The sequence below is a fragment of the Mytilus trossulus genome, chromosome 2, assembly GCF_036588685.1.
Source record: "Mytilus trossulus isolate FHL-02 chromosome 2, PNRI_Mtr1.1.1.hap1, whole genome shotgun sequence".
NCBI lineage: Eukaryota > Metazoa > Mollusca > Bivalvia > Mytilida > Mytilidae > Mytilus > Mytilus trossulus.
The window spans coordinates 73,362,502-73,388,889 of NC_086374.1; the positions used below are offsets into that span (position 1 = coordinate 73,362,502).

Here is a 26,388-nt window from a genome sequence, read left to right on the forward strand (position 1 = left end):
GAAACAGACTATAGCATGAAAACGGAATTATTCACACAAATCACAACACTAGTAAAGCGTTTTTGATGTCTAAATCTTTCTGTAAATACAATTTTTGACATATTTTGAGACCATTATAGGATATAAAGAACTAAATGGTGGCCCCGTTGCCGGCAATGCTATTTTTAGCAATTATCTCCTAATAAGGCGTTTTCATTAAACTAATTATGGGAAATCTGTTGTTGTCTAATTGAAGCTCTATATCTATTTGTGATTTTATCGCACTCAAATATATATGGTCCCATGGCTTTTCTTGGTGAATTTTGGGGTTTTTCACGATACCTGACGATTTCGCAGAAAATTTTCCCTAATTTTGAGCAACATAAAAAAATTATTTTCGGCATTTCATACTATACATTTTAGGACAAATTTGTGCTTGCATGAAACTTCATTCATAATGCTTTCCAGAAGAAAAAATTATAAAAGATATAACAACCAATCACAGAGAGCCATCTATTTTTATCTCTATGTCATGTTCCCTTCATAAAATGGCTGCGCCCATGTAATTTTATTTGGTACATTGTAACCTTTAAGTCGTGTTATGATTCTCAATTATATGAATGTCAAAGATATGAGTGTGCTAATCTGTGTTTGTTTATAAATTTTCCTATGTTCTTGTGTTTTTTTATGTCTCTGATACCGGTATCATTATTTTGAGTTTTTACTATTCATCTGATTTTGTGTTTTTCCTTATGTGCGCTCCTTGTACCTTTTTTTTCCGCTGATCGATAATAAAATTGCTCTGAAATTAGTTTCACAATTCCAGCCTATTAAAATAAGAGGTTCTTGTAACAATATGTATATGATTTATTTACTCAACATTATGTTGTTTAAAAGTTGACGTAACCCTGCTACTCACTGTGTTATAAAATGAAACACAGCCCCATATCAAATATACAGGGTCTCAAAGTATTTTCTTTTTACCAATGATTTTATAAAATATATAGGAGGTGAGATTAATATATTATAAAGATATTGTCAGAACTATGTCAGTTAACAATTTAAACAGATAAATAAATACCTTTGTAAACAAAAAGCAGTTCTACACAAGAACTATAACGATCAAAATTAAAAATTAAAAAACTTTTTTTCCTGATTATTTCAGTTTAATATTTCAAGCAAGACCCGGCATTTGTGTGTCAATTCTTTTAAACATGCTCTCCAACCTCTAATGCACGAAGAGTTCTATATTTTGCTTACTGCAGAAGATATTATATGAGTTATAAACACTGACTCAAATGTGGACTGCACGACTATCAAACATCAAGCAAATGGCACGAATGATTCACCGAAAACGTAAATGCAAGGTTAAGGTGGTATGGGAGTCTAAAATAAAAATGATAGAATTTGTTCATACTTTGTCAAAATGTAGTATCTATTGATACATGTTCAAAAATATTATAAAAATGATAGGTCACCGTGCATTTTCTCAAGCTACAGGTAGTGACAAAATGACAAATTTTGTATGGATTATACAGGAAAAAACAACATTTTGTGAATAGAAACTAAACAAAATGATAAAATTGTAAAATAAATTAGGAAAAGATTGCTTTCGTACAATGCTTTGAGAATATCAAAAGAAAAGATAGGGTCACCGTGCGTTTTTTCCGGCTAAAAGACAAAATAGGAAAATTTCATGAAGAGTCCTTCAGAAAATGCACTGTTTTAGAGTTACCTCCCCTTAAATTGCAAATTTGAAAATATTAAAAAAACAACCAAAAAAAATCTACACTTGTAAAAATATTAATATTTATAAGTTATATTCTTATAAATTGGTTCTTTTAAATGAAAATTCACATTAAAAATCTGCATTCCTGCATCAAATTTTTCTAACTTGATAGAAAATATGGACCTTAGATTCTCTGTTTTTTACAATCCAAGATGGCGAAAGACACCCATACCACCTTAAAGTTTATATTTAGTCATTTTTATTTTTTCAGGTGTAATGAATATCACGATTCGAATGCCGGAGACCCCGGTACCGAACAGAGAGACAAACTATATGTGCACTATGTTTGATTTACCAAGCAATGGAGACTTTCATATGATTGCCAGTGTGCCTTATATTGACAACATTTATGTAATGCATCATATGTTGTTGTTTGGGTGTGAAGATACAGGTAACAAAACTGTTGTAGTTGTTTCGGTGTAAAGATACAGGTATAAAAAAATTAGTTATAAAAAAAACTCCAAGGAAAATTCAACACGAAAAGTTCCTTATCAAATGTTAAAATCAAAAGTTCAAACACTTTCAAAGGAATGGAAAACAACTGTTATATTCCTGAATTTGTACAGACATTTTCTTAATTAGAAACCGATGGGTTAAATAGTAATATAATTCATATGTTGTTGTTTGGGTTTGAAGTTACAGGTAAAATAATTTTATTTTTGCTTTATATATAAGAAATATGTACATTTTGATATTAATGCAAGCTGATGTGGTATGACTGTTAATAAGACAACTACCTGCCAAACTTCAAATAATGTGGATTTTTCTTAGAAATAAGTGTCTCCAAGAATCAAAGCAGAAAAGCTAGTAAAGTGAAAAAGGAAACCAGTAACAAAAAGTATCACGCGTAGTTTTAAAATTAAATGTAAGCTTACTCTTTAAACCAAAACAGTAGTAAAAATATGTTGTCGATATCTGATATGGTTTTTAAAAAGAAGTGAAAATAAGCCAATATCAAAATTTAGAATATGACCGTAACCACATTTTTTTTTACCAAAGACCTCAAAATCAAATGAACTTTGGTCTCTATCACTTATAGTTTACCAGTAAAATTACATTTTACTTATTTTAAATACGGAAGGGGGAATTACTCTCATAGGGAGTATCAAGATCATAAGGATATAACGAAATCTGGTGAAATAATTTTGTCGTAATCTTTAATTCATCATATATACCAGGATAATATTTTGTATCTACGCCAGACACTCGTTTCGTCATTAATGACGCTCGAATCAAAAAAAGTTTAAAAGGCCAAATAAAGTACGAAGTTGGAGAGCATTGAGGACCAAAATTCCTAAAATTTTGACCAAATACAGCTGAGGTAGTCTTTTCCTGACGTAAAAAATCTTAGTATTTAAAAAATTCAAAAATTTTGTGAACAGTTGATGATTCATGTAAGCACAGAAGTGCTGACTACTGGGCTGGTGATACCTCAGGGAATTAAAACTCCACCAGCAGTGGCATCGACCCAGTGGTTGTAAATAAACTCATTATAGATACCAGAAATTAATTTTGTATTTACGCCAGATGGCGTTTTGTCTACAAAAAACTCATCAGTGACGCTCGAATCCAAAAATGTTAAAAAGGCCAAAATATAGTACGAAGTTGAAGAGCATTTAGGAGGAGATGCGCACACAAGAAAAACAGTTTTTGGGGAGATCACTCTTACAATAAAAAGTGTTTAGTTACACAGGGTCAGTTTTAAAATTGCAATTGTTCGATATAATATGCAAAAAGTCTTAGCGACGTCTTGCAAAACCACACAGCACTGTAAAAAAAAGTTGCGGAAGAAGAAAAAAAATTATCATCAGAAGAAAAGCAATAGGTATAAGGTTTAATACATTCCACCTGTCGACTAAATGGATGGTATCCCAGAATGAACACTATTGCAAACAGGACCAGTGAAGAATAATAACTGTCTAAATACCGCATTTTGATTTTAAAAATCACATGTCTTAGTTACTGTCGTTTTCAAATCTACTTTTAGAAAACACAGATAAGATGTACTTTCTAAAGCCATAAGTTTAAAAAATCTTTTAACCAGTTTTTTCATATTGACCATAAAAAGACGAAATCTATTTTATTGATAAACAAACAAGATACATCTGTATTCATATACCTCTATAGTTATACTGAAAGATATTAACATAAATTATGAAGCTTCTGTATATATGTATAGATTACGTCAAACAGACCAAACCTAATAAACCTGAGCCCTGTCTGATGGGAGTAAAACACTGCAATGACATTATAAGTGTATGGACTGTGGGATATGCTGGACAGTGTGCATCAAAAGAGTTTGGATTTAGAATTGGCGTGAAGGGATATAAACGTGTTGTACTTCAGGTAAGTAAGTGCGCTGTCGAAATATGGTTCACCAAAAGCGTTTGAATATAGAATTGGTGTCAAGGAACATTTACGTGTTTAACCTCAGGTATAAGCACTGTTAGATCTGCTAAATAGTGTGAGGTAAAATAGTTTGGACATAGCACAGCATCGAATCAACTAATAAATGTGCAACAAAAGAGTTTGCTGTGAATGGATACGATCGTGTGCTTCTCGTGGTAGGGGATGCATAATTGATTTCGTGTTCAAGGAAACTGCTGCATACCGAAATAAATGAAAGGAGAATGTGTTTGCTCGAATGAACAAAAATTACACTGCTTCAGTTTAATGAATATGCATCAAAGGTTTAATAAAATGAATTGCATTATTTGCAAATCAACAACACATTTCAACCAAAACAAACATTTATAGGTCAATTTAAAAGGCTTCATCAAAAGACAGGCCCTTTCTAAAGCGTGTCTTTAAAGCCGTGAATAGATTGAACAGACACTATGAATAAATGACATCAACATCCATTTAACATGTGAACAAAATCATCACTATATAGCATAATAAACCTTGAGAAAGGGACATTACAGTCTTGTTCACAGAACATAAAGCGATGGTAAATGTTTCTCACTCCGTCTTATAAAATTATCCTTCATTGTGATTGGTTGATAATTAGTGCATTTCACTCTATTTCCTTTTTAGCCTGTGATCAGGTGATTTGTCAAATATTGTAATAGTAATAGATAATCAAATGCGTGTATGCATGATTTGTAGAGTTTTTAAATCTGAAGAAAAATTTAGATCGGTAAAAGTTTAATATAAAAACACTTGTTTTAGGCTCACTGGAATAACCCCGAGTTGAAAGATAGTTATGTCGATAGCTCTGGTCTAACGCTTTATTATACAAATAAACTAAGACCAAATGATGCAGCAGTGATGCGGATTGGCAGTAGCTATTTTGAACTGCCACCAGGAAGATCGAAAGTGGAAGTTGTTGGAACATGCTCGTCGCAATGTAGCAAAGCGCAGTTAAAAGGTCCCATTTATATCACTGCAGCTGGAAATCATATGCATTATTTGGGTGAGTTTTTGTGTTGGAGATTTTTTGATAATTTCAGACCTTTATTATTTCTATTTACATGTCTATGTTTTCCTTCCAAAGTTTAATGGTTCTCTCCAGGCAATCCGGCTTTTACCACCCAATAAAAACTGACATCATCGAAGAGCACAATAGTGTCAAATTAAGGCAACAGTAGTATACCGCTGTTCAAAATTCATAAATCCATGGGCAAAAAACAAAATGGCATTAAATACCAATTAAATACCAATTAATCAATCCATCAATCATTCTATTTACAAGTAAAGATGAAACGTCCACTTGTGTAAATATGGTGCATTCTCGAAAACTATATGTTATCAGTGGTCAACTTATTCTTTAGTATAGTTAACTGAAATAAGTTAAACCTTATTGCCGATGGATTAGTGTTTCATACTTTAACAGATTTTAATACTTTTTACAAGAGGCTGCGTTTTGATGTTGCTGTTTAGTGTACAAATCTTCAAATAGTTAATATTTGTAATTGTCTTTCAAAAGGAAATTTAATCCATTTCATTGTCTTAATAAAAACATGAGCAGAAAGGTTGGAGGAACTTGAATTATGTTCTTTCGTTTTTAGACATGTTGTTGTAGTCTTTTATGTTACTTAATTCTCGTTTAGTGGTTGTCGTTTGTTATTGTGGTTCATAAGGGATTCTTGTTTCTCTTTTTTTTTGTATAGATTAGACCGTTGGTTTTTCCGTTTGAATGGTTTTACACTTGTAATTTTTAGAACCCTTTATAGACACTCAAATCAATCCATGTGTTCGTAGAAAGTACATGTTTTTGTGTCCTGTTAAATTGTACCTTTTAAAATTTTCGGATTCTCATAAATTCTATGTATAACTTTTGGAATAGTTTGAATCTCGGTCTATTTCTGTAATTTATTCTTACATACTTTTGATTTTTTTTAACCCTGTATGCGTACATTGCCTATGTAAATTTTAAAATTGTTTGTATGCATATTGAACGACAAATTTATGTGACGTGTATAATTTTTCTGACGTCAGACACTCAAATCAATCCATGTGTTCGTAGATAGTAGATGTTTTTGTGTCCTGTTAAATTGTTCCTTTTAAAATTGTTATACGATGATGACTGATGTACCCATATTTTGACTATTGTGACTGTTTATTTAACGCATCATGTAAATGTAGCGGAATTTGATGAGACTGTTATTAAACTGAGAGGGTTAGCGCTATAGAACCAGGTTTAATCCACCATTTTCTACATTTGAAAATGCCTGTACCAAGTCAGGAATATGACAGTTCTTGTCCATTCGTTTTTGATGCGTTTTGTTATTTGATTTTGCTATGTGATTATGGACTTTCCCAATTGATTTCCCTCTGAGTTCAGTATTTTTGTGATTTTACTTTTTATTTTCTATAGCTTGATGTTCGGTGTGAGCAAAGGCTCCATGTTGAAAATCGTATTTTGACCTATAATTGTATACTTTTACAAATTGTGACTTGGATGGAGATTTCTTCATAAGCACTCATAAATTATATCTAATGTATTGGTTATATTGATAAAAGAGGAATAACTCTACTAAGATTCAACTAACCATTTCATTCATGCTGACATATTTGTTTTCTCCTGCCGATAACTTTTCTTTTCAAAGTGTGTTACAGTTTTCAAGATAATAGGGGAAAATGCCAGAAAATATCATTAGAGGGCAACAACTCTTATTATTAGTCGACCGAAGATTTGTACAATACCACTTATTTGTAAATCTGGTCTTTTCAGGTTTTGAAGGTTCTATCACAAAAAGTAAAATCACAAAAATATTAACTTAGAGGAAAATAAATTCTGAAAGTCCATAATCACATGACAAAATCAAATAACAAAACGCATCAAAAACGAATGGACAAGAACTGTCATATTCCTGACTTGGTACAGGCATTTTCAAATGTAGAAAATGGTGGATTAAACCTGGTTTATTACAAAATGGTACAAATTTGTAATTCAAGGGCAATAACTTTATAAGAAGTCGTCTAAAATTTTGACTTTAACGCCTGAAACTCAAAATTCCGAACATTTTAGCATGTCAGATGTTCTCCATTTCTAGCGGGTTTTTTTTTAACTTTTAAACTAATAGGAAACACTTAAGCGTTTGTAATTTTGGTTGGAAGGCGTGGACCATCAGTCATATTCCCTACATACCCCAATGAGGATTGTGGCCAAGTTTGATTAAATGTGGCTCAGTAGTTTCAGAGGAGATTATCTTTTGTAAAAGTTAACGGACAATAGACAATGACTTCAATAAATGAGAAAAGCTCGCTTGGCCCTTTGAATAAGCTATTCTAGAAAAGTTCAGTATTGGGCTCGTAATCCTTCAGTTAGATATGAAATAAAATGGCAAGATATTATTGAATTAATTGTCAACGATTTCAATACGGAAAAGAGATACGTAAGTCACTAAAGCGATAGTAACTCACAAGGCCATAGCAAAAAATGACCAGAAGACTCTTACAAGTCACACTATAAAAACTACCGGACTTGGATCCCATCAAATACCATTGATAATCGCAGGTGCTCTGAAAGAATAAGCAGACCGTGTCACATGTGACATCTGCTACGTTGCTCATGTTAAACTAAATTCGGTATTTTTCAGTTTTATTTGATGAAAAAAAAAGAGGACGGGTTTGTGGTTACAATGTTTAAAACATATCAATTGGCATCTGTGAAACAAAATTTAACCCCCTACTCAAAAGTTACTTTAAAGACTTTGATAATTTAAACAATTAGTATCGCAGTATCACAGAAAAGGGCATAGATTATCACCGCACGTGCATTTTAACGTTACAGACGAGGGTACATGACCGCCAATAAATGGCAATTTAGGGATATAACTTTATCCGAATTTTGTCTATTTACAGGTGAAAAACAGAAGATAGAGTTGATACGTAATGGCACAAAAATTCAAGATATTACAAACGAAGACAATTATAATTATGATAAACCAGTCACGCACAGGTACACATTTATGTCTCTTACTAAAATTAACTTGCTAAAAGCTAAATTTGATTTTCAAACTATAAATGAACATTGGAATTGAGGTGAAATAAAATAGACCTGTTAAATAGAGTACCGTGTTAAAGGCCCATTTGTGTTACGCTGAAAACAAAGCATTAAACTCAATATAATCAGGGAAAAGATCGATTAATTGATGGGTTATTTTGGAACACTCATTTCGAAACAATAAAAAATTATCAATATCTCCGCTTCATTGATAGACCACATTATTAGTAGTATTACTTTTAATAGCTCTCCACAGGCATTCATTTGCTTCAAGTTGATGGTCCCATTTTGTATTTCGGGTTGGGTTTACAAGTTTGACTAGTTTTAAGATGAGGCCTCTATTCACAAATTTATGTTTCGATAAAGAATTTTGTATTAATTTTACTAAAATTGATAGTGGAATTTTTGGTTATTGGTTTCATTGTTTAGAATGTCTAGGAGGCGGAAGCTGACTGAGCAATAACATTTTCTGAGATGGAAGTTAACATAGTCTCAGCTCCTCCGTTTCATTGCTTTACCCTATGATAAGCGGTCAATGATGGTTTTGGTTTGAAAAGTGAAATAACTAAAAAAAAAAACATTCAGTACTCTAAAAATAACAATCGTTTATTTTTGAAGATCAAGACAAAATTACCAATAGTGTTACAAATCAATGCTGTACGATTTTATTTCTTTTGTAGTTTTAAAATCCCAATTGAAGTACAACCTGGAGATGAATTGAAAACTACATGTGTGTTTAAAACTACATCCAAACTAAATTATACTTACTATGGACAAGGTACAAATGACGAAATGTGCTATGGATTTTTGATAATTTATCCTGCAAAGAATGTGAAACGAAAATTTTGCACATCTTGGAAAAGCATTCCAGTATGTGAACTAAAAGCTCCAATAGTCAGAGGTTGCCAAACAGCAAAATTAACAAACTTATCAAATCCCGAGTTTACTGAAATGAGAAATGCTGTGAAAGATAATTGTTTTACAAACGATACCTGTTTAGAGAAATGTAAAGACAAACTAACAATCATTAACATTCATCCATGCATGAACGGAGATGTAGGACTATATATTAAGAACAGATTAAATAGATTAAATGACCCTAGTGTGACAGATTTTTATCATGGGATTGAATCATGCTCCAAAGAGTTTAGAACTCATGTATCAAAACCGCCTACATCGAAATCGAGCAGACTTCTTCAATTGCACATTGTATTTGTGTTTGGTTTTATTGTCATGTTCATCAGATAAATCAATGTTAACTTGGTTATCATGTTTTTCACATAAATGTATGTAAACAAAGATATCATGTTTGTCACATCAATCAATGTAAACATGTTACATCACATACATCATGTTATATCACATAAATCAGGTTATATCACATAAATCATGTTATATCACATAAATTATGTTATATCACATAAATCAATGTAAACACAGTAATCATGTTTATCACATAAATCCATGTAAACACAGTTATCATGTTTATCTCACAAATGAATTTTACACGTTTATTGATGATTTGAAGCTTTTACAATACAACACTTGATTATACTTCATTCATTTCCTGATAAACAATTTAATGAAATATTGTAAACAAACTATTCAATGAAAATTGATTTATAAAGGCTTTGGTAATGTGTTGATTGTGACATAATAGCACAACATGTTCACGTTAAACAACAGAATCTTACTTAGTATAAAAGAAAATTCTATTTTAGCTTTAGATTAAAAAAAAAGAAGATGTGGTATGATTGTCAAGGAGAAAGATCTTCTTAAGAGACAAAATGACACAGGAAATAACATAATAGGTCACCGTAAGGCCTTCAACAATGAGTAAAGCCCATACCTCACATTCAACTATAAAAGGCCCCGAAATGACATGTAAATCAATTCAAACGAGAAAACTTTGATGTACAAAAATTAATTAAGGAAAAACAGATATGTTACATGAATCATGAAAATGTTGAAACTGTTCGGTTTTAGACACCAAGAGCTAGACGTCATTAATAACCCCAAATTACTAAAAAAAAATTGGGGGAAAAAACGTAGATCAAAACAAATGACATTGGTATACCAAGGGAGCACCTCGCATCTTTCTAAATAGTGAATGCAGCTGAATAATTAAAAAATGAATTTGAATAAATTTTTCTTAGGTAATCAGCATAGAGAAGTTTTTACCCGAACACATACTAAATTATCTTGGAATTTATAAAGGCATATTTCTTAATCACCGGGAGGCACTATTCTGTCTACACACGGCACTAGACAAACTATCTACCATGTTGTAGTTATTGCTCATTTGTTTTATTTCATATACATGTGTTAAAATCATATAAGCAATCTGATTGTTTTGGGAGTACCCTTATTAATATCTGACCTTATCTTATATATCTTAGTTATCTCATATACATTTGTTTCCATCTTTATTTGATTTGAAATTATAAAACGGTATATGTTCAGATATAAAATCCAAAACACTGGAAATAACTAACCCATTGACATTTTACCTCTATCAAAAAAGTGACTTATTATTGCGTCATGGCTGTCTTTATTCATGTAGGAGGATATCTCTACCACACCACCCCGTCAATGTACAAGTTTATTACACAAACATTATATCAATTATCTATTATTTAATGCATGTATATTATAACATTGATGATAAGTAAATATTAATTATCGGTATTAGTTTACAATGTTAGTCATTCTTCGAAAAATTCTTGGAACACCAAAGAATAGTACTAAAATAATAAAAAGTAAAATAACAAACATACCTAAATCCAAGGAAATTCAAATCGGAAAGTCTCTGATAAATTGGCAAAAATAAAAGCTCAAATACATCAAAAGACAACTGTCATCTTCCTTTGAAGGTACAGACATTTCCGTATGTGGAAAATGGTGAATTAATGTTTTGGATGAAAATCTTTGACGAAAAATACACATGAATTTGTTCTTTAGACTTTATTTTTCTTTCTCTTGCTAATTAATTTACCAAATGTCTCTTTCAAGTGAATTCGAAAGTGTAGGCTTCAGTGCATTTGATAGTATACTATGACTGTGATGATTTGTATGTATAAGTCTTCGTATTATCATTTAACTGTGTCATAATTAGTCACATTAGGCAAAACGTGTTTTATAGATTCACATGAAAGGAAACAAGTTAAAAATTGGAACAGTATCTTCCCTAAAGTAGGACACAACAAGTAATTGCCTACTCATGTATAATCAGCCGCTTCCTTTTCTTTTGACATTATTATAAATATGATTATTAGGATACTTCGTTTATGGGTTGAACATATAACTTTTAATTAAGTTGGACAAATAATATAAAACTGATATATTTCCGGTTGTTGATTTATGAAGTGTAAACTGCCAACTATTTGGTTATACTCAATGCATTATGGACAACGTATTATATTGGTAAGTGTTTATTATAATAATTATCACAATGGTTATGAATGGTTTTATCTTTGAAATATTAACGTCGCCAACTTGATGCACAACACAGCACAGCTTGATAAACATCAGCAACATTTTTACTCTTCCGGGCACCAAGTTATTTGTAGTTTGGATTGTCGGTGAAAATGGCAAAACGACGACGATATAGTAGTTGATAACTGGTCACGAATGAAATTGTTCAACGGTAAAATAAGGGACAGAAAATTGTTGTAGATTTCATATTCTCTGGAAATAAAATTCTAACTACCTCTTCTTATCATAATTAATTAAGTTACTTTAGTGAATTTGTGAATTATGTAGCCTTTACGGGGCGCCGAATGGGACTCTTGTGGTTTTGTACTCAAAATTCAATTTTGTACGGACAAAAGTGACTTTTGTTCAACAAAAATGAGTTCAGTTTAACAAAATTTGTATCATACTACAAATTAGAAATTTTGTCATACAAAATTATCTATCAGCGGACAAAAGTCACTTTTGTCATGACAAAATTCATTTTTGTTACACAGACTTGATTTTTGTTACCTAATTTGAAAATTGAGCGACAAAAGTCAATTTTGTATTTAAATTATTTAAGTTTGGTTTCTGTGAACTAATTTGCATACAAAATCGACTTTTGTTACACAAAATTGACTTTTGTTACACAAAAATTACTTTTGTTACACAAAATTGACTTTTGTTACACAAAATTGACTTTTGTTACACAAAATTGACTTTTGTTACACAAAATTGACTTTTGTTACACAAAATTGACTTTTGTTACACAAAATTGACTTTTGTGAGACAAAATTGACAAAATTGACTTTTGTCTCAACAAAATTGACAAAATTTAATTTTGTCTCAACAAAATTAACAAAATTGAATTTTGTCTCAACAAAATTGACAAAATTGAATTTTGTCTCAACAAAATTGACAAAATTGAATTTTGTCTCAACAAAATTGACAAAATTGAATTTTGTCTCAACAAAATTAACAAAATTGAATTTTGTCTCAACAAAATTAACAAAATTGAATTTTGTCTCAACAAAATTGAATTTTGTCTCAACAAAATTGATTTTTGTCTCGAGAAAGTCAATTTTGTCTCACGAAAGTCAATTTTGTCTCATAAAAGTCAATTTTGTTGTTACAAAATTGAATTTTGTCATCACAAAAATGAATTTTGTCGTCACAAAATTGACTTTTGTCTCAACAAAATTGACAAAATTGACTTTTGTCTCAACAAAATTGACAAAATTGACTTTTGTCTCAACAAAATTAACAAAATTGACTTTTGTCTCAACAAAATTTACAAAATTGACTTTTGTCTCAACAAAATTAACAAAATTTACTTTTGTCTCAACAAAAATGACAAAATTGAATTTTGTCTCAACAAAAATGACAAAATTGAATTTTGTCTCAACAAAAATGACAAAATTGAATTTTGTCTCACAAAAGTCAATTTTGTCTCACAAAAGTCAATTTTGTCTCACAAAAGTCAATTTTGTCTCACAAAAGTCAATTTTGTCTCATAAAAGTCAATTTAGTATCACAAAAGTCAATTTAGTCTCACAAAAGTTAATTTTGTTTCACAAAAGTCAATTTTGTCTCACAAAATTGAATCTTACCGTACACAATTGACTTTTGTGATTTAATTTCCATATCAGGTAACAAAAGTCAATTTTGTATGCAAATATGTTTATATTTGCATACCTTTAAGACAAAATTGACTTTTGTCATGACAAATATGAATTTTGTCTACAAAAATGATTTTGTCATGACAAAAATGAATTTTGTCATGACAAAAATGAATTTTGTCTACACAAATGAATTTTGTCATCACAAAATTGAAGTTCTCACAAAACAAGTCTGTAGCACATAGTTTTGTAAGACAAAAATGATTTTGTTATGACAGAATTGAATTTTGTACAAAACCACAAGAGTCCCATTCGGCGCCCCGTAGCCTTGTCGATATGTATAGTATTTAAACATACTATTATTATGGTTTCGAATCTTAGTTGCCTAACAGAAATTGAAGAAATTATAGTCAGCTGAATTAAATTAACATTATCTATAAACTCTTTTATAATACACATTAATGTATTTATTTTAGGAATTTGTTGTATCCGTAATGTGTTCGTCAAATTTTCCTTGTATTTTGTTGTTGGTTTTTATTGTTTTTATTTTAAGAACTATTTCTAGCTTGGTTTTTGATGGTTTTTTTTGGTGGGGTTAATCTTATGTGTCAATAATGTTTTGTTCTTTGGTCGTTTTGGTTTGACTCAGGAAAGCTTTTCACTCACATTGCTTTAAATTTTGCTCAATTAAATGTTCGTATTGTTGAGTGCTTCATTACCATCACATGTGTAACTTAGATTGTATAGTATTAACTGCTGCCTTTCTGTGATTATTGTTACATTTGCTTTCAGTATATTTTGAATGATTAAAACTTAAAATCGATTTGTTTCATCTGCACTGATAATTTATGAAATTACCCAAACAAAGTGTTTTGAAATTTTACGTCCTCAATGCTCCTCAACTTCGAGCTCAAATGTAACTTATCATTTTTTTATTTGGTTTCGAGCGTTAATGATGTAAAACGCGTGTAACTTACACAATTTTTCTCCTGGTATATAATTTGTTTATAACTTTACCAATAAACTCATCATAGATACCAGGACTAAATTTAGTATATACCCCAGACGCGCGTTTCGTCTACAAAAGACTCATCAGTGACGCTCGACTCCAAAAAACTTAAAAAGGCCAAATAAAGTACGAAGTTGAAGAGCATTGAGGACCAAACTTCCTAAATGTTTTCCCAAATACAGCTAAGGTAATCTATGCCTGAGATAGAACAGCCTTAGTATTTCAAAAAATTCAAAAATTTGTTAACAGTAAATTTTTATATATAATCATATCAATGACAATTCATGTCAGCACAATTCACTTTAATTTTGCTGAAAATAAGTTTGGTTTTGATTATAGGTTCTTCATTAAAATATGTGTTCTTAGTACCGTGAGTCATTTAGCAGTAAGCTTCCCAAGGTTTCAAGATGTGATTCCTAATGGAGATAAGTTACCACATCCATGTAAACCTAATTATATATGGCATGGCGTTGGACATAGAGCAGACAGAGGCGAAGGGCCATTGAACGATTTCGGAAAAGATTTCCTTCGACTTGGAAAGGTTGGTGTAGAATATCAACTATTTATGAACTTTTTTGCGATGTTATCATAAAGATAAAATTGAGAATGGAAATGGGGAATGTGCCAAAGAGACAACAACCCGACCATAGAGCAGACAACAGCAGAAGGTAACCAACAGACTTCAATGCAACGAGAAATTCCCGCACTCGGAGGTGTCCTTCAGCTTGCCCCTAAACAAATATATACTAGTTCAGTGAAAAGTAAAATCACAAAAATACTGAACTCAGAGGAAAATCAATTTGAAAAGTCCATAATCACATGGCAAAAACAAACAAAAAAAACGCATCAAAAACGAATGGACATGAACGCCCTACTAAACTCCAAATTGTTCACAAGAAACTTACAGTTAAAATAATGCAGGACTAACAAAGGCCAGAGGTTCCTTCCTAGGGACAGGCGCAAAAATGCAGGGGTGTTAAACATGTTTGTGAGATTTCAACTCTACCCATATACCTCTAGCCAATGTAGAAAAGTAAACGCACAACAATACGCATATTAAAATTCAGTTCAAGAGAAGTCCGAGTCTGATGTCAGAAGATGTCACCAAAGAAAATAAACAAAATGACAATAATACATAAATAACATCCAGCTCCAGACTTCAATTAAACTGATTGAAAAAATATGTCTTCATCATATGAATATCAGGCACAATCTTCCCCGTGAGGGGTTTAGTATCATACCATCATAACATATATGAGAAGAACATAACCCGTGTCATGCAAGCAACTGGTTTATTAATAAGAAATGTGTTTAGTTTCCATGCAAAGACCCTTTAGGTGAATCAATATTAACGCCAAAATATGCAATCTTTAAAGACCTGACAACAGTTTCGTAAATATATCCCTTCTTAATAAGTCTTTTTCAAGGTCTTGTTAGCTTCTGAGGTGAATACTGACATTTTTTGTGCTTTGTAAAGAATATTTCCATAAAATATTGAATGTGAAATACCTGAACGTATAAGAAGTCTGCATTTTGAGCTATATTTACGAATGATGTCCTTATATCGATGATAAAATTTAGTAATTTTTTTGGCTAGTTTCTGATATCGAAAACAATGATGTAATAATTTTTCAGAAATACATAAATTTCTCTCGTTAAAATCTAAAACATTGTTACTTTCACGTGCGAATTGTACAAGTTGGGATATATAAACACCGTAAGATGGTGACAAGGGAACGTCACCATATAAACATGGATAATTAACGATAGGAAATGAGAAATCATCTCTTTTATCAAAAATTTTAGTATAAAGCTTTCCGTTAATGATATATAAATCAAGATCGAGGAAAGGGCAGTAGTCATTGTTAGTTTTAGCTTTATTTAAAGTAAGTCCAACAGGATACATTTCTTTAGTATACATACTGAAGTCGTCATTGTTGAGAGCTAAAATATCATCCAAATATCTAAAAGTATTATTAAATTTGTGTATCAGATGTTGTTTCGATGGGTCTTTTCTGATTTTGTCATAAATTGTAACTCATAGCAATACAAAAACAGGTCCACAATAAGTGGTGCACATTTAGTCCCCATTGGAATTCCGATAACCTGACGATATACGGAATCTCCTAAGCAAACAAAAATATTATCTAGTAAAAATTCAAAGACGGATATAGTATCAAAGCATGTCCAATTGACATAGTTTTTTTGTTTATTGCTACTAAAAAATCCCCTAAAAGAGTTTGAACATATATATTCACATTCTGACTTTTCAAACTCATCAGACGAAAACAAACCGACAATGCCTTGGCATGAAAAAAGTGACGAAAATACAGTACACAAAACATAGAAAAAATAAAAACTGAGCGTCAGAATCCCACCCAAACACCAGTTGGATGGGGGTAGTGGGATCTCGGGAAGCTCCAGAACCTTTAATGGGTTGCTTATTTTACTGAACCTCCTTAACGTTACCCAAGCTTTCAACATTTTTGCATGAATCAATTTCAGAAATATTTCCCAGATATTTAGAAACTAGATTCCTTTTCTAAAAAAAAGAGTACACACAGCCCATAAAGGAGTAGGTCCGGTAAGGGCCGGATTTGGTCTCAAATTTCAAGTTTATCTGACGAAAGATTTTGAACACTTTAAAACACTTAAATGTCTATTTCAATTGATTCAATTATTTTTTGTGAAAGATTTTAACTGATTCACTCATTAAAACGCTCCGATTCAAGCTTAAATATGAAAAATCTATCAAAAACTGTCACTTTTCATATTTGTTTGTCAAAAATGAAAGTGGCTGCATCCACGTTCATTCTCGACCTTTATATATGTTATGTTTTATCATTAAACACAACTTACATTTCAATATCAAGAATGAACACGAATGCGGCCACTTTCATTTAAGACGGAAACCGTCAAAAATTTAACTAAAATGCTGAAATTGTGAAGATTTCAGAAATTTAGCATGAGTTAATGATGCAAGTACCCGATATATTTGCATTGTAATGCCAAAATATACCCATAAAAATGTAGCAGAGGCATTATACCTTCCAAAAAATAACAAAACGTTTACATTTAAACAATTTTATACAACTGCTATATTTTGGAACCAAAAGGGGGTCTTACTGAACCTATTCCTTTCATTAAAAGCCTCATAAAACATCGTGCCAACTCTATACCATATCTTGATTATTTTTTTATTGTTTCAATATATCAAAAAGTATTCTCCTGATATGCATATAAAATTTGCCACAGGATTTTTGACATCAATCCGTCAGTTCATATACAATATAAAACATTGGATTCAACGATAACAATATATAACTTTTACAAAATAAGGCGAGCATTTGTTAATGCATTTTTTTTTTTATTTTGATATAAAAATAGCTGCTATCAAGTAAACAATTGCGATGATGTAAAACTCTTTATTTTTTGTGTACAATATACTTACTCTTCCGGAGCACTTGATTTCACTCTCGGTTTTTAGTGGAGTTTGTGTCGTTTCTTATTTATTATTTATAACTGTTGATGTAAATGTCTTTTGGTTTTATGAGTCTTTATTTACTCCTTGGTTTTGATTGTAATTGTCATACTACACACTTTAATGCAGCAGTTTTCGGGTAAAATCTATATTTGCGAAGCATGAATTATAATACACATCGATTCTCGGATATCATGTGCATGTTTGTATGACATTCCATTTGCAAATGTTATTAACTACATGATCTCAAATTTATAACAGTCATAAAGTAGAGATCTTGTCAAACATGTTTTATTTCAATATATGCTCTCAGAAACCTTCATAACAAGTCGTTTTTGATAGTTATCCATACTGTTTATGTATTCTAATATTTCAAGGACTCCCAGTGACATGTTGGTGTTAACACCCACGCCCTTTGATTTCTAATGGATAGTTGTCTCACTGGAAATCATACAACTTAATATTTTTTCCGACGTAGTCGGTATAATTTCGGTTTGTGCACTTTGAACTTAAGGACGCTTCACTATGGCAACAGACTACGCATGCTCGAAAATCCATTCTGTGATTGGACAAACTGCTGTCTTGATGGGTGATTTGGTTGTGTTTGAAAAAACGTCTCGAAAATTATATCATGATGGAAAGCAAGTGAAAAACTATAAATATTTGAACTAGATCTTACAAAGATTTATATTTAAAATTTCCATTAAAATAATTGTTTCTCCAATAGCTCTTTGCATCCATTACAGTTGTTTATTCGGGACAATTATATAATTTTTAATGTAAACTTTGTTGTACGAACGTACATGAATTTTAGATCGCACCTACGCATGTGAGATTTCCGCGGGGTTTAGGTGAATGTAAACAGAAAGATACCAGTTATACTACCAATAGTTTCTAGCTTTGTTAACCATGATTTAAGTTTAATGTAAACAGTAGTAAATGTATATTTGTTTCTTTTTATTTGCACTAGATTTTTTTACAAATAAAAATTTTAGGTGTCATCACAATATTCTTATATATTAATGCCTTAATATAACCAGACTTAGTAAAGAATTTGTTGTAGTTACATTCAGATGGAGATTTTATTAAAGAGGTCCTGCATCATTAAGTCATTGTGCTTCTTAAGGTTATCGAAATGATAGTTTTAAACATATACTAAAATATAAATACGTCGGATATCTTTTTTAAAGATAGTTCTTGTTTTATATAAATCTGATTCATAACATTTGCAGAAATGGAATAAATCTTTATGCCAGCTTGATTCTGACAAGGACGGAATAAGTAACGGAGAAGAACTGGGTGACCCTGATTGTGTTTGGACACGAGAGACTATTCCACAAAGTCAAAATAAAATAACACACCCAGGTTGGTTCTCCAAGTAGTATATGTAGTATTTTAAAAGGGTCTAAAAACATACAGCATTTTATAAATGATTTTTCATTTTGATGTCTAAACCCTCGTCACATACTTAATGGCGCATTCAATATTAGAATATACATTGATTAATTTGTGGTAATTTACCGAAAATCATACTCTTTTTAATTTGTTTTTTAATTTAATATGATTCATTAAAGAACGAGACAATTTAGATAATGAAATTAAAATATTAACAAACACCAAGTGTATTCTATTTAAAACAGGTGTTTGTGATCCTTGGGAAAGTGAGAAATGCAAGAAACAAAATACATGGGTTGACTGTGATATTGACGAACTTAAATGTGCTGCCATGCATGATGAAAGTTAGTATAATCTTAGCATAGATGTCTTCATCCTGTAAAAAACCAACTCCTTTCATTTTTTTTATACTTCGGCTATTGAATTCACTAGACGATGGTAACAACATTTCATTAAAACAGAACTCAACAAAAACCAAAGTAAAACCCCATTTATCAAAAATATAAGTCGAGATGTTCTCTCAAGCAATATGTAAATAAATGTTGTCCTCCTGTGAATAAGTCCAACGATAGTTTATGTGAAACGTATTTACAACTTCTGAATACTTAAAGACACTTGTCTTTAATTGTTGTCTTACATCGTAAGTTGACCTTTAGGTGACTTTTATCAAGTGTAATCCTCATACTTACATGTACATATATAGTCAGAACTATATAGGTTACCGAATTCATCATAAATAATTTTATAAAACCTCAGTTATGATAACAATAAAATAAAAAGCACGCAACTACTGAAAGCTCAAAATTCAAATTTAATTTTTCTTACAAATTCAATTACAGCAAGGAAATAATTATCAAAGGTACCAGGATTACAATTTAGTACTCCAGACGCGCGTTTCGTCTACATAAGACTCGTCAGTGACGCTCAAAATCAAAAAAAATATAAATCCAAACAAGTACAAAATTGAAGAGCATTGAGGATCCAAAATTCAAAAAAGTTGTGCCAGATACGGCTAAGGTAATCTATGCCTGGGATAAGAAAATCCTTAGTTTTTCGAAACATTTAAAATTTTGCAATCAGGAAAGTTATAAAAATGACCACATTTTGATATTCATGTCAACACCGAAGTGTTGATTACTGGGCTGGTGATACCCTCGGTGACGAAACGTCCACCAGCAGTGGCATCGACCCAGTAGTGTAAATAGGTATCAAGATTACAATTTAGAACGCCAGACGCGCGTTTCGTCTACATAAGACTCATCAGTGACACTCAAATCAAAATATTTATAAAGCCAAACGAGTACAAAATTGAAGAGCATTGAGGATCCGAAATTCCAAAAAGTTGTGTTAAATACGGCTGGGGTAATTTATGCCTGGGATAAAAAAATCCTTAGTTTTTCGAAAAAAAAAGAAGAGACTTTTGTGTGTCTCTATACGTTTTCCTGAGTACATGTTTATCAACCTTTAAAGCTTGAATAGATCAATATTTTGAAGCATTCTTAGAATTGTGGAATTTACGACTATGAGACAGCAACCCTATGGCATAATTGTTGGTTCTTTTAAATACACAGAAAGCTTTAATGCTAGTTTAACTGCTACCAAATTTTCTAATTTTTTTTAATTTTTTTTTAGATGTAATGAATATTACAATTCGAATGTCCGAGACGAAGGTACCCAACACAGAGACAAACTACATGTGTACTATTTTTGATTTACCAACCGATGGAGACTTCCACATGATTGCCAGTGTACCTTACATTGTAAACAATTATGTCATGCATCATATGTTGTTGTTTGGGTGTGCAGATACAGGTAAAATAACTCTTCTGGTGTTGTTTGGGTGTGTATATTCAGGTAAAATAACTCCTTTTGGTGTGGTTAGTAGTGAAAATACTGGTAAAACCAACCAAGTTGTGATGTTTTGGTGTGTAAAATAACTCAAATATTTTTATGGTATAAAAACAAGGAGATTTGGTATGACTAAAATGAGACAATTTTCCACAAGTCAAAAAGATGTATATATTTCTCAGCAATACGATTGTAATTGAATCATAGCGAAAAGCGATCTAAAGTAGGATTCCAAATAATCATTCCGTACTTCTCATTCAGCCGGAAAAGTTGTGACTATATCCCTTCAAAATAGAATTTTACAATGCATCCAAAATTATCTCCTATCACTAGAATTAATTACTGTTGCATTTTTGTACATTCCAATCGGTGCCCTCAAGAATGAACCCTTCACATGAACCCTGCTGCAGACAGGACAGCGAAGATATTCATGTTCATATACCGCATTCTTGTTTGTGTTTTAAAAATACTATGCGTTGTCACATCTATTTCGTATTGAAGACAGTTTAAATGATTTTTTTTTTCATTCATAAAATCAAAATTACTTTTAATCAGTTTTATGCTATCGATTTTTATCATCTTATACTTAAGAAGACGAAACTGTTTTAACTGCCAATTAAAAAGATGCATTCAGTTACCTCTTTATATGGTTCGACAATTTTATGCAAAAACTTTGAAATATATTCATATAGATTACGTCAGAAAGATTGAACCAAATAATCCTAAGTTATGTCAGATGGGTGCAAAAGGCTGCAGTGACATCATAGATACATGGACTGTGGGAAATGCTGGCCAATGTGCTCCAAAAGAGTTTGGATATAGAATTGGTATGAAGGGATATAAACGTGTGTTACTTCAGGTAAGTATATGTTTTGATGGATCTGCTGCATAGTGTGCACTTAAAGAGTTTGAATAACATAAAAATAGTTTGAAAAGATATAAACGTGCGCAACCGTTGGTAAGGAATAACTATCTTGGTATACATGAAAATATTTGCATTTATTTATGAATGAAAGAAGACTATGTTTGATCGAATCAATATGAATTCCAAATTACTGAATGTGATATAAAGGTTTTTTTCTTAAAGGGATACCATTGATGAATAGATTTTTATAACTCTAGCCTTTTGATATATATTACAACACTGATTACCCTGATCTGAAATTCAAGGCGGAATTCGTATCAATACAAGAATTTAATGAAATATACAAACAGTGGGGAGGTCAAATCTAGGTACGATTCCAACCAAAAAATATATACTAGTAATCCAGATTTCATTTGCCTGCCGATATTCTTTATTCAATGCTCGGGATTCGGATAACTCCGCCGATTTCGAATCGGGATACTCATGTGATCTGCTGCCTGTCATAACAAAGGTTTCATAAAAGATAAAAATCAATACAGAAAATTTACTTTATTCTGATTGAACAAATTGCTTTGTTTTATATAAACTCATCATAGATACCAGGACTAAATTTTGTATATACGACCGACGCGCGTTTCATCTGCGAAAGACTCATCAGTGACGCTCGATTCCCAAAAAGTTAAAAAGGCCAAGTAAAGTACGAAGTTGAAGAGCATTGATGACAAAATTCCTAAAAGTTTTGCCACAATTCAAGTTTTTTTTAACTAGAAATATATACATTCTGGTCGGCTTGTTTTTTTTCTTCCGTTTTACACTTCAAATGATAAACCGTTGCCAAATAATATTGTAGATACAATATTTATTCAGACAAAAACCAAAAAACGGTCTGAGGGAAATTATCTTTCTTAGCTCGTTATCACTCAATTATTCTATAAATTATAGAAGAAAACAAATATTTTTTGCTTGATTTGTAAAAGTTGTTAAATTTGCACACAATTAATTAAATATTATAGAGCAAGCACACTTGTTTGTATATTCATCAGCTAAGATGAGTAATGTTCCTATTTCACCACCGATATTTCATATTTTCTGAAGAAATGACTGTAATATGTTTTTCTGTCTATTCGAAATTACGTAAGCAGGTTATTTAAAAGATGTTTTTTGAACAGACAGAAAACCATTACAGTCAATTCTAAATTACATTATTAATGAGTAAGTTAAGAATAAAAGTTTGATGGCGTCATGTTTATATGAGCTGATAGATAAAAAAAAAATAGACAATCAGAAAACAATTACATCCAAAACTTAATTATCAGAGAATGTATGAAATTTGGAAGAGAAAATAATATCGGAGAAAGATGGACACACCAGCCCTTTGTTTTAGGCTCATTGGAATAACCCAGAGTTGAAAGATAGTTATGTCGACAGCTCCGGTCTTACGCTTTATTATACAAGTAAACTAAGACCAAACGATGCTGGAGTTTTGATGATTGGCAGTAGTAGTTTCACATTGCCACCAGGAAGATCGGATGTTGAAGTTGTTGGAACATGCTCTAAACTATGTAGCAAAGAAAGGTTCAAAGGTCCCATTTATGTTTCTGCCGCATTAAATCATATGCATTATTTGGGTGAGTTTTGTTGTTGAAGATTGTTTATGTTTTTATATATCATTCATATTTAGATGTGCATTACCGATTTAACATTGATCATGTAAATACAAGGTATAATGGTTAAATCAGAAATATTGTTATCGTTATTAATATTGCCAAAATTTATCAATTCATCCAACTTTTCTATATATATATTTATTTATTTAGTTAGTATACTTAACCGAGAGACGTTTAACGTGATTATAAATGTTTAAAAATCATATAAATTTATAAAAGTTTACGTAAACATGATAACAAGAATCTTTTGGTGTGTTTAATGATGATGATAATAACAAAAACTTCCACTGTGCTTTTTTTTAAATTGTCTTTTCAAGGATTTTTTTTCTCTTGCTTATTTATCCTATTACGATATTTTCCAATAGAGACATTTCTTTTTATTTAGACATTCACAAGAAATTTTTAAGTATATCAAAATTATCATCTCTTCGGAAAGTTATGGTAGATGTGTTGTTGTATACATTGAGATATTTCGGGTTCCATTAAGGAAAAAAACAAGACTATAGAGTTTCAGTATGAGACTGACCATGTCAAAGCAAATAGTGATTTGTTTTTTTAACTAAAAACAAAGTCTATAAAACACAACAAAGATAACTTAAGAATGAACAATACGACTCCAACCGAAAACCATGGTTAATCTCAGGTGCACTGGAAGATTAAACAGACCATGCTCCCCTTTAACCAACCGCCATATTGCTCCTGTAAGTACACACACATTTGGTGATAAGTATATAAACTGATCGATGTTACCAGGGCTGAAGTATACGTGTGTTAGTTTAAACATATTTATTTATAGTGGATTGGGAAACAAGTTCTGCAACTGATATTAAAAAGTAAAACCACAAAAATACTGAACTCCGAGGAAAATTCAAAAAGGACAGTCCCAATCAAATGCCAAAATCAAAAGATCAAACTCATCAAACGAATGGATAATTACAATTGTCATATTCCTTAATTGGTACAGGCATTTTCTTATGTAAAAAATGGTGGATTGAACCTGGTTTTATAGCTAGTTAAACCACTTTGCGGGTGCGAGTGCTGCCTTGTAGCGGCATTAGCCTGCTCTTTTTCGAAATCTACCAGGGTGTCTTTAACGTGCAAGAAATATGACTCTCTGAACACGGGTCAACCATTTATCGTCCCCTTCAGACGGACTATCATCGTTTCCTCGAGACCATATACGCAAATGATGTCAAGGGAGAGCCGAAAATTGTTTCATCCCAGATGGGAATCGAAGTATGCGTTTGTTAGAGACGAGTATAAAAGACTAATTAGGAATATGCTTCTATTATGAAGTAAGGCAACATAATGTTGTTGTATTCACAGGTAGAAAACAGAAGATAGAGTTGATCCGTGATGGCAGAAAAATTCAAGATATTACAAACGAAGACAATTTTAATTATGATAAACCAATCATGCATAGGTAAATATTGTCGTCTCTTATTTTTCATCTTGTTTTTTTAGCTGTCATATTTTTAATTGTTTTTAATTGTTGTCATTTTACGTTGTCGAGAAATTGTTTCTTTTTATGGTATAGAGTGTTTGCTTCCTTGCTTTCCGGAATATCAATAAGTACAAGTATTATTTCCCTTAGAAATCGAGAAAAAAATGTCACATTCAACCAGGGATTTGTAAGGAAAAAAAGGAATAAGGGTTATGATTTTTAAGCTGCAATAAAAATATTCCTAAATGCTTATTATTATTCAATTCGAAGAAAGTCATTTGGATGCAGGTTAAGTAATTCTAAAACCTTCAATTATCACTTTACCACAACAAGTGTCCCTTTATAGAAAGATTGATGGTCACCATATTATTGCTAAATGAGTCAATGAACAACGAAATTAAAGGATCAAAAGTAGAAAAGTCTTTTAAAAGGTTGAATTACAACAGACCGGTGACAAAATAACAGTAAAAAGAGCTTTATATTGTAGTTTTAGCAGCCCAATCGAAATACAACCGGGAGATGAACTAAAAACCACATGTGTGTTTAAAACAACATCTAAACTAAATTATACCTACTTCGGACAAGGTACAAATGACGAAATGTGCTTTGGGTTTTTAACATTTTATCCTGCAAAGAATGTGAAACGGAAATTTTGCATATCATGGAAAAGCATTCCAGTATGTGAACTTATAGCTCCGATCGTCAGAGGTTGCGAAACAGCAAAATTTACAAATTTATCAAATCCTGAATTTACTGAAATGAGAAATGCTGTGAAAGATCATTGTTCTACAAATGATACCTGTTTAGAGAAATGTAAAGATCATCTAACAATCATTAATATGCATCCATGCATGGACGGAGATGTAGGAAAATACATGAAGTACAGATTAAAAAGGTTTCGTGACTCCAGTGTTACAGATTTCTATAAGGGAATTGAATCGTGTTCACCTAAACATGAACCTCTTTTATACCAACCAAACACAGCGAAATCTATCAATATTTTTCAATTTTACTTTGTAGTAATTTTTGGTTGTATTGTCATGTTCATCACGTAAATCAATGTAAACGCTGTTATAATGTTAATCACATAAATCAATGTAAACACAGATATCATATTAATCACATAAATCAATGTAAACACAGTTATCATGTTAATCGCATTAATTAATGTTAATCGTGTTTATCAAATACGTTAATGTAAACAGAGTTATCATGTTTATCACATACATAAATGGTTATATATATACAGCTATTGATGTTTCGCAGCTAGTTAAATACAATCATTTGATAGACTTTAGTTCTTGTAAATAGTATTATGAAACATAATAAATAAGGGAAACAGTAGTATACCGCTATTCAAAAGTCATATATCGATTGAGAGAAAACAA

The 26,388-nt window shown here is 31.4% G+C and overlaps 2 protein-coding genes across 3 annotated transcripts in view; both read left to right on the forward strand.

Annotated features, from left to right (window-relative positions):
• Positions 1–9,518, forward strand: part of LOC134707970 (tyramine beta-hydroxylase-like) — a 31,218-nt gene extending 21,700 nt beyond the window's left edge. For both annotated transcript variants that reach the window (XM_063568160.1, XM_063568159.1), the window contains exons 5-9: positions 1,980–2,159; positions 3,948–4,114; positions 4,940–5,183; positions 8,078–8,174; positions 8,900–9,518. In XM_063568160.1, the coding sequence (XP_063424230.1) occupies positions 1,980–2,159; positions 3,948–4,114; positions 4,940–5,183; positions 8,078–8,174; positions 8,900–9,467 (1,256 nt within the window). In that variant the 3' untranslated portion in view covers positions 9,468–9,518. The remainder of the gene's footprint in view (positions 1–1,979; positions 2,160–3,947; positions 4,115–4,939; positions 5,184–8,077; positions 8,175–8,899) is intronic.
• A 1,682-nt stretch (positions 9,519–11,200) lies between these two features.
• On the forward strand, positions 11,201–26,347 carry LOC134707971 (tyramine beta-hydroxylase-like). Its single transcript, XM_063568162.1, has 9 exons — positions 11,201–11,642; positions 14,640–14,841; positions 19,014–19,146; positions 19,422–19,520; positions 20,809–20,988; positions 21,717–21,883; positions 23,274–23,517; positions 24,883–24,979; positions 25,488–26,347. The coding sequence occupies exons 1-9, from the start codon at positions 11,623–11,625 to the stop codon at positions 26,053–26,055; spliced, it is 1,710 nt and encodes a 569-aa protein (XP_063424232.1). The 5' UTR covers positions 11,201–11,622; the 3' UTR covers positions 26,056–26,347.
• The last annotated feature ends 41 nt before the right edge of the window (positions 26,348–26,388 follow it).